The 16075-nt window shown below is 39.6% G+C and overlaps 1 protein-coding gene across 1 annotated transcript in view; it reads left to right on the forward strand.

Moving 5' to 3' along the window:
- Positions 1-16075, forward strand: part of LRRC16A (leucine rich repeat containing 16A) — a 115764-nt gene that overhangs the window by 13980 nt on the left and 85709 nt on the right. The window contains exons 7-8 of the mRNA XM_008571870.1: positions 6075-6168; positions 14561-14659. Of these exons, the coding sequence (XP_008570092.1) occupies positions 6075-6168; positions 14561-14659 (193 nt within the window). The remainder of the gene's footprint in view (positions 1-6074; positions 6169-14560; positions 14660-16075) is intronic.

Raw genomic sequence — 16075 nt, forward strand, 5'->3', positions numbered from 1 at the left:
AATTATTAAACTGAGATCACATCCTAGAGGGTGCCAGGCCAGGTTGCCAGGAAGAGACTGAAAGGGAGGGGTTGGATCTCACAGCAGAGGCCTCCGATCTTCTAGGCTGGAATGGAAATGGACTCCTCAAGCCTTGGCCCCCTGCCCTACCCTGCTCTCAGCTGATGGAGGGGATCCTGCTTGGGGGTCACAGGCACACTTACCATCTCCTCCACAAGGCTTTCTCTGGTGGCTGTTGTCCTGGAAGGGGGTACCTATATACTGCACCGGACTCTGGCACCTGGTCCTGCTTGGGCTTCCTCTTCTCTTCCAGGGTCTCAGACTCAAACCGCAGGGTTTGAGTCAGATGGATATGACCAGCTTGTGAGATCTTGGGCCCAACCTTGCGTATGATGGTGTCCTTGTCTGTGTCATAGATGTTAGTAGTTCCATTTCTCAGATGAGGAACCTGAAGTTCAGAGAGGAAAAGTGCCTTTCTCAGGGTTGCACAGCTAGGAAGACTGAGCCCTGATTCAAACACAAGTTTCTCTGATGTTAGGTCCCTTTTCTCTCTATTCTTTTTTGGGGGGCGGGGGTGGCCGATACAGGGATCTGAACCTTTAACCTTGGGGTTAACAGCACCAGCTCTAACCAACTGAGCTAACCAGCCAACTCCCTCTATTCTTTTTTTATATTTTAGTATTTTCTCTATTTTCCTGCTTTTCTACAAAAGGAATGTATAACTTTTATAAAGATCGGAAAAACACAATAATCATTATAGGTTAAAAATAAATTTTCTCATTCCAAATGTTGTATTTGCAGGACTGGCTGAGCAATAATGTGGTTGGCTGCGGCTTTTGTCCATTCTGGGAGTATGGAGCCAGTTAAGGAAGCTGGCAAGAAAGCTAGCAGATGCCAAACCTCTTTCACCTCTGGTCCTTTGCACATGCTGTTTCCATCCTGAATACTTCTCCCTTCCCGCCACCATCTCTGCATCACTAACTTTGGTCTCAGTTTAAATATCACCTCCTGAAGGAACCCCTCCCCACCCAGCTGGGCTCAAGGCTGTGCTGTGTTCCCATGGCCTCTGTGCTTCCCCCATCCCAAGAGAAACCTCACGGAACTGCCGTCACCTGTCTGTGTCCCCCCTAGACTCACTGAGGGTAAAGGTGGTTCTGATCATTGCTGTACCTCCAGCATCCAGCCCAGCAGAGGAGTTAATGATCAAATTGTTGAATGAGTGAAATAAAGAATGAATAAATGAATGAATGGAGAAGGGGACTTCTCCATTCCCAGCAAGCCCTACCTTTGTGTTAATTTTCAATTCAAGCAAATGATTATTGAGAAGCTGCCCAGTTAGCTCAGTTGGTTAGAGTGTAGCCTTATAACACCAAGGTCATGGGTTTAGATCCCCACACCGGCCAGCCACAAAAAAAAAAAAAAAAAGAAAAAAGAAAAGAAAAAACGTTTATTGAGTGCCTTATGGGGCCAAGCACTCTACTTAACTTCAGGGCATTCTAGCGATAAACAAAACCAGTCTATGGGAGAGACTATTTGTAACTCAATAATAAACAAACACATATATATCTATGACTTGTGGGAAATGCCAGAGAGGATAGAAACGGTGAACATTATCTGAGAATAACAGGGCACTGATGGGTGACTTTGAGATGGGTCGGTCCTGTGTTTCAGTCCTTGCTTGGCCACTTACCTGCTGTGTGACCTTTTGCAAACCTTTTCACTTCTCTGGACTTTGGTTTTTCATTTGGAAGAAAAGGTTGCTGATCGCGCTCTCTCAGGGATGATGTGAGGAGATGGAGAACATTCATTCATTCAATATGTTGAGCATGTCCTCCCACTCAGAGAAATTACTTGCCCAAGGTCACCCAGATGGGCAGCTGTGTGTGGGTTCTGAACTCAGGTCTTGACTGTTTGTCTGGATCTGGCCAATGATGAGAGGTAGGGTAAGTGTTGGTCTTGTTCCCCTGGATTTATTCCCCTAGGAATTGGAAGCAGTGATCTGCCTGATGGAGGCAAAACACCTGCCGGTCTCCTCACCCTAATGGGAATGGCGGGCTCCTGCACGAGAGAGACCCAAGTTTGGATGACACAAAGGAGCCCATTCAAAGGGATGTCTCCATTCAGCAGGACATTTCTCTTTGCTGGGGGCAACCTGGTAACTCCATCATCCTCACTGAGCCCCTCTGACTTCCTGAGTAAGTCCCGGTGTCCCTCACCGAGCCTCCCTTCCCCCGCTGTGAGGTACCTTCAGCACCTTTGCACCCACAAACCCCTCCCTGCTCGCTGAGTCACATCATACTCAGGGAACCGCTCTTCTTCCCCTCACTGAGACCTCCCCCCTCACTGAGCCCCTCGCTGTCCCCTCACTGAGCCTCCACTGTTCCTGGTCACTGAGCACCCTCCCCCCAAGTCCTCCTCCCTTCCTCTTCACTGAGCCTGGCGCCAGCTCACCCACCCTCCCTCCTCTCTGCCCTCTTCTGAGCTGTCTCTCTGGAGCCAAGCTGTCTCGCCCACGAGTCCCCGTCACTCAGTCTAAGGCACCTGAAAGCACTTAGAGAAGATGGGGGACGGGGAGGGGATGAAGCCCTGTCCTTATCCTCCTTCTCATCAAGCTAGCGACGCTCTGCTATCAGCCGCCTCTTCAGGCTGGGGCAGTATCACACTGGCGACACCTTTAGCGTTTCACCTCCCAAGCCTAGGCCACCTTCAAGCAGATGGAAACTGTCGTATAACTTCGTATAATGTATGCTATACGAAGTTATTACGCTCCCTTGTGGTTTCAGTTGTAGGAGCCTTCTCCTCCATTCCCACGTGACTGGCTGCTGGTACTGAAAGATTTCATTCCGGAAATCTGTTACCTTCTGCCCTGGAGCTTGGCTGGCATTCAGAGGTGGGAGAGGATGTTTGAGGACAACTTGGCCAGGTCTCTACTTACTAAGAGAAGTGGAGAATTGGGACTAATTTCCTGATAGGTTGAGCACCAAATGTAATTTTTTACCATATGACCTCATTTAAAAAAATATGAAAACCTGGATTGTTCAGTGGGGAAAAAAAATCCCAATTCAAAAATACTGACATAAAATCTATGTTCTTTAGCCTCACCACAAGAGCATACTGTTTTGGCAAAGTGGCCAGTAATCATGATGGTCAAATTTTTTAAAGATGATACACCTGAGGACAAAATATCTGAGTTGATACTGTACCGGAAAATCTGTATCCATCTATCTATATATTTATCCATCTGTTATCTATCTATATCTGTTTGTCTGTCTGCCTATCTGTCTCTATCTGTTTGTCTGTATATCTATCATCTCTTACCTCCTTCTACATGCCTTGTTAGTGTACACTGTCAGCACACAAACCTCAGTGATGCTGTTCCTGGCAGTTTAATCAATCAGCCAATAGTCTCTGAGTACCCACCTTTACACGGCCACATGACTTGGGAGATACAACAGTGTATAATGACAATACCTCCTCTCTGCCTTCAGTTCACTTTAAGCTGTAACTCAGCAAAACAGAACAAGTTCTGAAAACAAGCCCGAGTTTAAATTCTGGCACCACTACCTCTATGATCCAGAGCAAGTTAGTTAATCTTGTTAATCCACAGTTTATCTATAAAGTGGCAATAATAACATTGGTACCTAACTATTACTAATTTATAGAGTCATAGATTACATGAGATATTGAAATGAAAGTGCACAGTGTCTGGTGCATAATAGGCTCAATAAGGGTTTGTAATCATTACCTCCTTAAAAATCACCAGACATATATACAAAACACAACTGCACTGCCAAGTGAGGAGAAGCCTGATCCTGTCCTCAGTTCCTCCCCCAGCAGCTCAGAGCAGAGCTGGTGCTCTGCAGCATTATGAGATTGTAGTTAAGAACATCGACTTTGTGGTCAGGCAAACCTGGGTTAAAATCTCAGTTTTGTTACTTGTTAGCTCTGAGATCTTAGACAAGTTAAATGACCTCTTTGAGCCTTGGTTTCCTGATGGTGACATAGGAATGTTGTAGGATAAAATGCAGTAACTATTTATAGAGTCACACAGAACTTGTTACATAAAAAGCACTGAATAAATGGTAGTCTTTATTATTAGAGATAATGAATACAAAGCATTTGATGATTTGATCATAGGAATCACTCAAAATGCAGCTACTTTTTATCTTTATCAGCCTAAAAATATCTGTTATTCAATATTCATGAAAGGCCCACTTGAAAGATAGTGTTCATGGAGGTCTCAGTCTCCTCAGGACTGAAGGTAGCAGTCCCTCCACATGAGCCGTGGAACAAGCTGTGCTATCTTAATGCAGAAGTGGTCTGTTACTGACTGTATTAGCCACCATGCTATTGGCTTGCGTCAGGGAGCACTCAAGTTATCATGTGCATGAAATCACAATTGGGTTTAAGCAGGGATGTTGTTGAAATCAAGACCACTTCTGCAAACAGTATTCCTGTTTGAGAACCCGTTGAAGAAAAGTCCCTATACGTCAGTTCATTGAAAGCCAAAGCCACTTCCTAAGTTAAACCTGTAAAATTTTAAACTTCTAATTTAAAATAATTATACATTCACGACATGTTGCATAGAGTGTACTGAGAGGTCCTATTTATTCATTACTCAGTTTCTTCCAACGGTTATGCCTTAGGTAAGTAAATATAGGACAATATCATACCCAGAAATTGATATTACCTTTAGTGACTTTATTGAAACCAATAGCATGCATAACTGATTTTAATCCTGACTTTCTTACTGTTTTCTCTTTATTTTCCTCTTCAGTTTATTTTATCATGTTTTTGCATTACACGTATGAAAGCTACCTCCAATCTTTTAGAAACAAGGCTGGGAATAAAGGAAATGAAATAAAATGTCCTCGTAAGGGAATGTATTTTCTATTAAATAATACTCATCTGGATTACTACTATTAAGATAATTGTTTTCTTTTTTTTTATTAGTGCCTTGTTTTAGGAATTAGTTGTTAATTTACTCTTCTAGTAGATGTCATGTAAATATCCATAAGAATCCCATATGAGTGCTGATTACTATTCAGAGGCCTAAAGGAAGGCAGCTGAATGCAATTCCAGTGCGCTAGGAGAACACCCTAGTTGCACCAAGTGGCCCAAAAGGTCATTCTTCTTGAACACTGTGTTGTAGAAATGGACAGGTGCATTTTGGGGTGGGAGAGAGAAGACGTCTCCAATGCTAGAATTTGTGATGGGGAGCAGGTGTTAACAGTGGGGTCTGCACAAGCAGAAATTTGTAGAGGGTCAGGATCTAATGTGGCCGCCCAGATTCAGAGTTCTGAGAGTTTTCCTCACACAAAAATGTCTCATCCCTGCACTCTGGTGTCTAATCATCTGGCCAGTGGCAATGAGGTAATTTGTGAACATAGCACTACACCTGGCTTCCTTTGGTTTTTAGAGGCTGGTGGACTTGGGTTGATCTTGAATGCAAACTGAAAGGGCTGCAGAGGTCAGAGTGTTTAGCCAGGGAGGAAACCCTTCCCTAGCAGCTTTTCTGAAGACAGTCCCTTGTCATGGACTTATTTATTTAAAGGATCCCAGAGACTGAACAGACTGTTTTTGTGGATGCTAATGGCCTTGCTTTACAAGTAAATGTTTTATTTTTATTTTTGTTTTTTGCCTCTTCCGGTTTGGGTTGGCTGTCACACATAATCATTGTGGTGACCCAGCTACATTCACATCTAAAAACCACATAGCAAATTGATGCTGGAGTTTTTCCCTAGGCTTTCTCTGAGTGCATCTTTCCAGTCCCAGTATGAAAAGTCTGTCCTTGATGTAATTTTGAAACTGAAAACAAAACAACAAAGGCACATTCCTCAAAGCTTGTGTTAGTTTTGTAAGACCGTCTGAATTAACCAGGTTGCTCATGGTGCCACTCGCGTGGATGTTAAAGAAGGCTGATCTGTGGTCTAGTGGCCTAAGATGGTCTGGCGATTTAGAATTTTCTGAGCTGCCCTTGCAACTATCATTTTGGATTTTTTTTTTAAAAAGTGCTGAATTAAAGTAATAGGAAGTTATTTTTAAATGATTATATTATTTTCTCCTTATTCTAGGAACTACACGTTGAGGTTTATGCCAATTCCTATGTATGATGCCTCTCAAGCCCTAAAAACAAACCCTGAGAAAACAGAAGAGGCTCTGCAAAAGGTATTGAAAAATGAATAGCTTAGTTACCATAAATTCAAGTTTAAATTGTGTTAAAAATGATTCTCAACATATGAACAATACTTTGTTATTTTACAAAACTTTTTTTCCCACATTATCTCATATTCTCACAGTTACAATTGGTATAATGCATGACTGAGGAGGAATAAAATAAGGAAAACTAAAACTTGTCATGGAATTTAAGTGGAGTAAAATAACGTTCTTATAACATTAACATGCCAAAGGTTAAGCGCAGGTAACTTCCTGCTTGTCCTTTGATGAATGTGTGGAATTGAATGTCACTTTGCACAACCTACCTCCCCTTTATCCTCAACAGATAGGACCTTGCCTCCATTCTTCATCAAGAAATTTAGGGTATTGTTGAGATCTCACTTCACCATCTTTGTCTATATATGTATCTAAATCCACACCCATATCTGCCTCCTTTCTGGCAAACTCAGAGGATGTCGGGAGACTCCTCCTTCAAAGCCCAGCCATCCATGGTTGGCCTTGACCCCAGCATCTCTGCTCTGTGCTGGAAACATGCCCTCTGAGTCATTCCCTTGCTGTCCAGGATCTTCATCCTTCTCTTTCTGTGGCTGCCTTTCTTTCCATTTTAGATATGCTCATGTATTCCCATCTGAAGAAGCCTATTCCACCCTTACTATGGTATTATTTGGAGCATCTTTGAAATCTTTCCTCCTCTTTTGTTCTCTCTCCTTGGTGTGGTACCACCCTCTATCCAGTCTCCCAAGCTTGGCTTTCATTTCTTATCTCCCTTAACCAATCAGTCACCAAGTTTACTGATTCTATTGCATGAGTCTCCTCATTAGCTCTCCCCCCTCTCTTCTGATTACAGATACCTTCCTTCAAGCCAATCACCTCTCACCAGGATTATTGCCATGTTTGCCTTCTCTTGTCAGTTTTCCATGTTGCAGTCAAAATTAGCCATTATGTTTCATGGTAAATCTGAGCAGACTAAAACCTTTACTCCACCCTCCCTAGTGGCTTTCAGGATAAATAGAGCCTGGTCTCCTTAACACAGCATGAAATTCTATTCAGGACCTGCATCCTATTTGCCTCCTACTTCATCTCTTAACAACCCTTGGTTTTACTCTACCTCAAGGAACTCATTAGAAATGCATATTCTCGAGCCTCAGACATTAGGGTAGGACTTAGCAGTTTGTGTTTTCACACACTGTCCTGCTGATTGTAAAGTTTGTGAATCTCTGTTCTACTCTAAACGTGTCATGCTTCCTCTACTACCATGCATGTCTGTTGAGACTGAAATCAAGTGTTGGCTTATCCAGGAAGATTTCTCCGAGCCCTTTCCTCTTCTCCAGAGCCCTTTCCTCTTCTCCACGGGTGATCATCTCAGAATTTCCTGTGTGTCTCTGTTATTGGCCTTGTGACATTGTTTTAAGTTATCTGTCTCCATATTTTTTTCTCCTAATGGACTGTGAGCTCCTTGAAGGCAGAGCCTATGTACTCGAGCCCTTTCCTCTTCTCCATGGGTGATCATCTCAGAATTTCCTGTGTGTCTCTGTTATTGGCCTTGTGACATTGTTTTAAGTTACCTGTCTCCATATTTTTTTCTCCTAATGGACTGTGAGCTCCTTGAAGGCAGAGCCTATGTACTTTGTCATCATATTTTTCCCAGCAGCTAGCCTAGTGCCTGGCATTATACTTCTTAGTCATTTGTGGAATAAAATAAATAACATTGGGGGTAGGGAAAGAGAAAGCTGTGATATGCAAAAGAAATTATCCAAGATGTAGATTCAGAAGATTTGACTTCAAATCAAACTTTTCTCATTGTTGTAACCTTCAATAAGTTATTTGATTTTTCTGAATTTTAGTTTTTTGAATCTATATAAGTAGGAAAAATAAAGCTATATGTCTTAGTCCATTTTCTGTTGCTATAACTGAATACTAGAGATTGGGTAGTTTATAAAGAAAATTAGGTTCTGGAGGCTGGAAGTCCAAGATCAGGCGGCCACATCTGGTTGGCTTCTCGTATGTTCCTCGTGTTGTATCATAACACAGGGGAAGGCATCACAGGGCAAGAGGGACGCATGAGAGAGAGCCAAACTGGCTTTTATAACAGACCCGCTCGAAGTAACTCACCCCTGTGATAAACCATTAATCTGTTAACCCATTGTCTTTGAACAGCTCTGCCCTCATGACCCAGTCACCTCTTAAAGGCCTCACCTCTTAGTACTGTTACATTGGGGATTAAGTTTCAACATGAGTTTCGGAGAGGATGAGCATTCAAATAACAGTACACAATAACTGTGTTTAGTTGACACTTAACAAATAGTTCTTACTAGGTGCCTGGCATTGTTTTAAATGCTTTATGTAAATTAATACATGTAACCGTTAAAATAAGCCCATGTGATAGGTTTTATTTTATCCCTATTTTACAGATAAGAAAAATGAAAGAGAGGGAGACTAAGTAATTTGCCTAAGGTGACCATGAGGATCCAGTGAGGTATTATATGTGAAATGAAGTTTATGAGAAGCAACATACAAATGTTAGACATTGTTGGCCTAAAAGAAATTGAGGCCAAACATACAAAGCATAGGATATATTGAGCCAGTATGATGATTGCAACCAAGAAACACATAGGTCAGTTTACCCTGAGAAATGCACTCTAGAGGAGACCAGCAGAGCTTAGCATTTTATAATCACAAGAAAGGGGGCGAATCAAAGGAGAGAGAGAAGAAGACAGCCCCCTAATCATTACCTCAGTTTTTCTATTAGCTGGTACACATATAAAGATTTTTGGATTGTTACTAGGTTACATTTTACATGCAGGAATCTAGGGTAAGGTTTACAAGAAGCATTTTAGATTAATTTTTTCTTTTTCTGGTGACTGTATGGCTGAAAACAGTTTTATGATAATGTGCAGATGTGATTGCTGGCTTATCCCAGATTTCCCAAGGCAATATAATTTTAGCTGACCTGGTCAGAGTAGATATTTTAGTTATCAATATCTTTATACTTTTTTAAAAGGATATTACTCAGCTGGAACAAAAGGCTTATTCTAGAGAAACTAGGTTTCTGGTTTTGGATTTAACACATAAAGAGCTTGGAAATCATTGGTGAACAAACAGAAAATCATTGGCTTTTCTTAGATTTTTCAGAGAACTGAGGTCACAGGGCAAACTGTCACCCTGAAAATTGGAGAAACAGGCACAGATAGAGAATCACAGTGAATCATAGCCAAGGTGAGCTTACCAGGAGTGGGGGCTAGTGGAGTCAGTAACTCATAAGAACACTTAAATAATAATTGATAAATCACTGGAGGCTTAGTGTGGCTTAGCTTAAGAGCTAAAATCCTTTACGGGTTCAGTCGTAGGGAGGCCCCAACACTTACATGGGTTTTACTTCCAGGAGCTTCATCAGATAAATCTTTACTTCAACAGTAGAGATTGGAGAAAAATGTCCTCATGTTTCTGGCAAGGGGAAGGGAGTAAGTAACCATTCTGAAATACACCCAGAGCATTCTCTTCTCCATAGCAAAGGCCTACCAGCCAGAGAAACTACTTTACTTGAACAGTGTCTGACCTGAGGAAGGACAATTAGACCATCAAGCACCCTCTAGCCTTTCTGTCTCAAAAAGACGAGGGGGACAAGAAGATTAAGAAACATTTCTGAAGGTCATGTCTAGGGACCCAGGACCACTAAAAAATAAATAAATAAAGCTAACTAAATTTAATCATAAGATTATAGAGTGATCCCCCTCCCTAACATCTTACTACCAGATCAAGTAAAATAACAGTGGATTACAACTGGGCAAGCTGCAGACACTACTTAAGAAAGAGTTTCTAGGAAAACCCCAAAATAACATGGGAGACAAAAACAAGGACACTAGAGGAAATGAAGCCTCTGGCACATACAGCTACAACAGACATTAAACACAGCTTATCTGCTAGCCAGATTAACATAAAACCTCACACTAAAAGTCTGATTACCTTAGTTCTTAGCATCAGATACATCATTTCCAGCTTTCAACAAAAAATTACAAGGCATGTTAAAAGGCAGGAAAAAGCACAGTGTGAAAGAGACAAAGTGAGCATCAGAACCAGACTCAGATATGACCCAGATTTAGAATTATCAGGGAATTTAAAATAACTATAATAAATATGTTAAGGGTTCTAATGGAAAAAGCAGACAGCATGCAAGAACAGATGGGCAATGTAAGCAGAAAGATGAAAACTCTTAAGGAAAAGTTAAAAGGAAATGCTAGAGATCAAGAACCTGTAACAAATGAAAAATGCCTTTGATGAGCTCACGAGTAGACTGAACACAGCTGAGGAAAGAATCACTGAGCTTAAAGATTCAACAGAAACTTTCCAAACTGAATTTCAAAGAGAGAGAGAGAGAGAAAAAAAAAATGGAAGAAGAAAAAAGAGCAGACTATCCCAGAACTGTGGGACAATTTTAAAAGATATAACATGCACATAATACGAATACCAGAAGGAAAAGAAAAAAAAAAAATGGAAGAAGAAAAAAGAGCAGACTATCCCAGGACTGTGGGACAATTTTAAAAGATATAACATGCACATAATACGAATACCAGAAGGAAAAGAAAGAAAGGAACAGAAGAACATCTGAAGTAATAACAGCTGAAAAGTTTCCAAAACTAATGACAGACACTAAACTACAGATCCAGAAAGCTCAGAGGACACCAAGCAGGATAAATACCAAAAAAAAAAAAAAAAAAAAAAAAAAAATACACATAAACATATGTAGGGGCCAAGTGAATACTTCTCCTTCAAGCCCTGAAGGTTCTCTGAAAAATCAACTAATAAAGAGAGACTAGTATGAAGAAAAGGCTACTTTAATCCTACTTTATCATTTTAATGTGCTGGGAGAGAAAATGCATGGGGGAATCACAAGAGGGTAATTTCCCAATTTTCCAGTGGGGTACAGAGATTATCCCCCATCTTCATGGGGAAAGGGAAACTGGGATGTAGGAATAAATGATTCTTAGGAGGACGCAATGGGACTGGAGAGTGTATAATGGCCTGGAACAAAGTCTGTTTGGCCCACAGAATAGACAGTGATTGGTAAATGATTTGCTTCAATATACTGAATGGGACTGAAATAGAAGACAATGTTCTGTGACAAAAGTCAGTCCAGGTGTGTTGACAGACTCCAGGCTTCCTTCCTGTGATAGGAGTTAAGTTAATGAAAACTCAGGGAAAGGACTAGAAGTAATTGTTGTTGTCTTATGAGGGAACAGCTCATCCTGTGCTTTGGAGAGTGACAGGGAGGGGGAGGAAGGTCAGAGAGACCTTGAGGCTGCTGCTTTGTTCCAACATGTCAAAGCACCTTATTTGGGGGTAACAGCTTTCTGCACTTCAACACACATAACATTCAAACTGCAGAAAACCAAAAACAAAGAGAAAAGCTTTAAAGAAGGCAGAGGAAAAAACACCTTATGTATCGAGAAATAAGGATAAGGATTGCATTGGATTTTTTTTGTCAGAAACCACGTAAAAAGAGAGTGGAGTGAAATATTTAGTGTGTTGATACCAAAAACCCCATCAGCCTAGAGTTCTATATCTAGTCAAATTATCCTTCAAAAGTGAAGAAATAGAGACTTTCTGAGATTAAAAACCGAGGAAGTATGTCACCAGTAGATCTGTCTTGCAAGAGATAAAAGAAGTCCTTCAGAGAGAAGGAAAGTTGTTAGAGGTTAGAATTTTGGATCTGCATTTATGGATTTTCCTTTCAGAGGGAACAGCATCAGAGAGGGGGTAAATGAAGGTAAAATAAAATCCTACTTTTCTTATTGTGAATTGCTCCAATAGATGACTCTTTCTTTAAAGTAATAACAACAGGGTACTGGGTAGTTATGGTATATGGATAAATGAAATGAATGTCAGCAACATTATAAGGGACAGGAATGGGGAATTGGCGATATTCTATTATGCGGCACTTGCACTGCTCGTGAACTGATACAATGCTATTTGAAAGTAGATTTGGATTATTTGTAAATGTATATTGCAGACAGTAGGGCAACCACTAAAAACATTTTTTTAAAGAAATGTAATTTATATGCTAAGAGAGAAGAAAAATGTAATCATATAAAATGCTTAATTAAAATCAGAGAAGGTAGAAAGAGGAGAAGATAAAAGCAGCAGCAAAGAACAAGATAAATCAGTAGAAAACAGTTACAAACATGATAGATATTAATCTTACTATATCAAGACATTTTACAGGTCAGAAAATTAAAAATAGGTGCAGTAAATGGAAACTAAGGACAAACAAAGATGCAAACATTTGTAAAATTTGTGCTTTTTTAATGAAAAATTGGTGAGTGTAAAGCTCATACTTATTTTTCTTATGATACTGTGTTCTTATATATTCAGGTTTTTACTTTAACAGATAGATCTTTGTCTTCTAGAAGAAATATGGCTATTTACTTTTACTCTACTAAAGGAAAAATATCGTGATTTCATACTCAAAAAAATAAGTTTGGGTTTTGTTTTTAATAGAAGATTTCTTTATTTAAAACCAGGCTTTTGTTTCTTGTGCTGCTGCTGTTTTCAAGCAGTGAGACTGCACATGTCTGACTGGCCCTAGACAATCTCCCAGCTCGCCCTCTGCTGTCTAGGGGACACAGTGAACTTGACAATGAATAATTTTGGCCCTTCTCTTTCCATTTGACCTTAGCCTGGCCCTCAGTCCTTAACCCTCAGGAGGTCGGTTTTCTGTCTTTGGTCTGGAATGATGCTGCAAGGAACGTTTCCCTTGTTCATCTAAGATGCGAATAATTTCAGTGGTGATGTGTACATTAGTGACACTAAAGACACTTGAAATTGTTATTCTTTCTTCCTCTTGAGCTGATTTTTAGAAACAGGCTTTGGGTATTATTTTCCTAAAAAAATTCCTTTCTGGCTTAAGTCTGTGAAGCACACCATGTGCACCTGGGGAAGGTCCAGAAAGGCACGGGCCAGCCTTGGGTGTGTGACCTCCTGATTAAGGAGACTGCTTTCAGACCTGGGTCACAGCCAGTGCCCTGCAAGGGCAAATGTAAAAAGATAAAAAACAAAACACAGGGATCCAAAGCTGGGTGGTGGTGTGTGCCTGTCATATTTCAGGCAAGAATCTTCTAGCAAGAAATTTTACATTGATGGTAATGTCACCTTGGAGAGAGACCACTTCTTGGGAAGCAGCAAGAGAAAGTTAATGTAATATAATATCAAGGCATTAATGTGTCACTTTAATGATGTTTCATTGCAGGAATCTTTTCATTTTTATAATTTCTTCATTTATATTTAGCAGGAAGGTACGTTTTGTTCTGCTTTATAGTTTCCAGGGATGATAGTAATTATCATCTGTATTTTAATTGTTCCTAATTGGTATTAAGTAGTAGTGATTTTAGCATATGGAAAATTTAAATGAAAATGTAATAATACTGAGAACTTCAGTTATTAGACGTTCTTAACCAGGGAACTGTAGTGACAAATTAAAAGCCATATGGTTAAGTGGTGTTATTAAAAACAAAAACAGCAAGTAAAAAAAAATAAAAATAAAAAAGAGGCACAATTTACCTACCTCAAATAAAAAACATATTTATAGGTATTCATCATTCCCAACAGTTAACCCTGTATTTTTTGTTCATGTGTATTCCCTGCATACTGTTGTTCTTAACTGCTTTATTTCAATCTAATTATCATTTGTCCATTTGAATTTTTCACAGGGGATTGTCTGTGTATAAATTACAGGTTGTCAAACAACTTCAGGTTTCTCATTTTCTGTGCAAGTCCATTTTCTTATTTGATATAATTTTACCGAAATCAGTCCTACTTTTGAGAAAATATGAAAACCTGATGAATTAATGAAATTAGCATATGTCTTTGAGGTGTACCAGCCTGTGTCCTTCAAATTCTGTAGCTATTCTCTCTTTTTTTCCTCTAAGATAAAGATTTTTCTAAGAGCTGTGGATTCTTCAACTGGAATAAGGCTAAGAGGTTCAGAGAGTATCATCTGGGGGTATTTATTTAGCTTCTTAACTGTTTGGTAGTTAAAAACTCCTTTAAGAGAAGGATTAAAGACTGCATGCAGGACAGGGATGAAAAGTCACGAGGTGGGGTCTCTAACCCTGCAAGCAAGTAAATACTTGCTTATCTTTGCCAGCTACTGAATCACATAAAAATGACTCCACTTACCAGTAAGTTAAATTTCTAACCAAAAACACCAATACTAAATCACAAGGAAAGTCACTTTCCCCATTCCATATGTTTTATGGGGTCAAGGCACTGGTAGGATGTGTATCTTAGTGCTTTGGTTTTAAGTTCAGCAACTGACTGTTTCACGTATAACTTTATGCTCTGCTGAGTTGAAATGTGTTCTTGAGAGATCCGTGTGCTTAATTTCCAGATAGAAAACTATCTGCTTCGGAATCACGAGACTAGAAAATACCTTCAAGAGCAGGCCTACCGCCTGCAGCAGGGTATTGTCACCAGCACCACCCAGCAGGTAAGGGGGCACCTGCTGCTTTCTCCTCCTTACTCTCAGCTGACACTTCTGGGAGCAAAGGACTTCCCACATTTGAGGCATTCCCAATGCAACAGTAAGAACTGGCTTCTGAAAATGACAACAAATGTAAAGAGAGTTTGAAGGAAGATGTAAAGGGAGGAAAATGTAGGCTAATTCTAATGCTAAATATGTACTTTTAATTGTTGGTTTTGAGCCCTTTAAGATCGTCAGTAGGAATGTATTTTAGATTTATGTACAAATATTAGGAACTCTTGATTATAGATAATAAAATCTGAGGGAAGGTGATCAAATTTGCTACTTTGGAGACATTCTGTTCCTTTCTCTCTCTGCCTTTGCATGTCCAAGAGTAGGATACAAATTCCCAAATTCTTCTGAATAATTAAGTTTGTTGAATATTAATTAGCACATAAATGCTGAAGAGAAACTGAGGTGCTTTTCTCTTTTACCTCATTCTTCTCTCTACCCAACATTAGAGGGGAAACAAAGAATTATAATAATAATAATAATGTGGAATATTTTTCTCTAAAAAATGAACTAAAAACAAGGATCATAAGATATTTGAGGAAAACAGTGTGTCAAAGAAAGAGCATGATAAAAGAAAAGAGCTCAGATAATTCAGAGTACAGTAGAGGACTTTAAAAAAATTGTAATTAATAAGTTCAGTGGGACTTGAGGGAATATGTTCATAAAATAATACGCTGCTATGAAAAGGAGTTGGAGAACTGGAATCAATGCTTAGCAATTAAAAATATGATAACTAATACAGAATTAAATAAACTGATAGGACACAAACTAAGCTATTCCTCTGGAAGAAAAAGTGGAGAAAATCTTTGTAACATGTAGTAAAAGGACCAAAAGTTGAAAAATATGAAAGAAAAGTAAGTCAAAATGGTAAATAGATTCAAAATAAACAATAGACTTCTAATAGGAGCCTTGAAGTTAAAAATGAGAGAAAACAGAGGGCAGAAAATAATAGAAAACCATTTCACATGAGTCTTGGGGTTGATATAACCCATTGGAATTGATCAGAATAAATGTGCAAAAGACTCGCACCTAGATATATCCTGGTGAAATCTCAGAACACCTAGGCAAAAGAAAAAAATCTTAAAGAGTGCCAGAGAGAATAAATGGGCTATCTTGCAAGGTATCAAGAACCAATTCTTAGTATCCATCCCAGTTACTAGAAGCAAACAAGGTAATGCCATCTAAATTCAGAGGCAGATTTATTTTGGACTAAACATTATATACCTCGTCATCTCATCAATCAGATGTGAGGACAGAATAAAAATCATTTTTATTTTGTTTTTATTCTGTCCTCACATCTGATTGATGAGATGACTAGGTATAGGGATGGCCAGTTGCTCACTTGGGAGAGCGTGGTGCTGACAACACCAA

The sequence above is a fragment of the Galeopterus variegatus genome, unplaced genomic scaffold (genome assembly GCF_000696425.1).
Source record: "Galeopterus variegatus unplaced genomic scaffold, G_variegatus-3.0.2 Scaffold732, whole genome shotgun sequence".
NCBI classification, from domain to species: domain Eukaryota; kingdom Metazoa; phylum Chordata; class Mammalia; order Dermoptera; family Cynocephalidae; genus Galeopterus; species Galeopterus variegatus.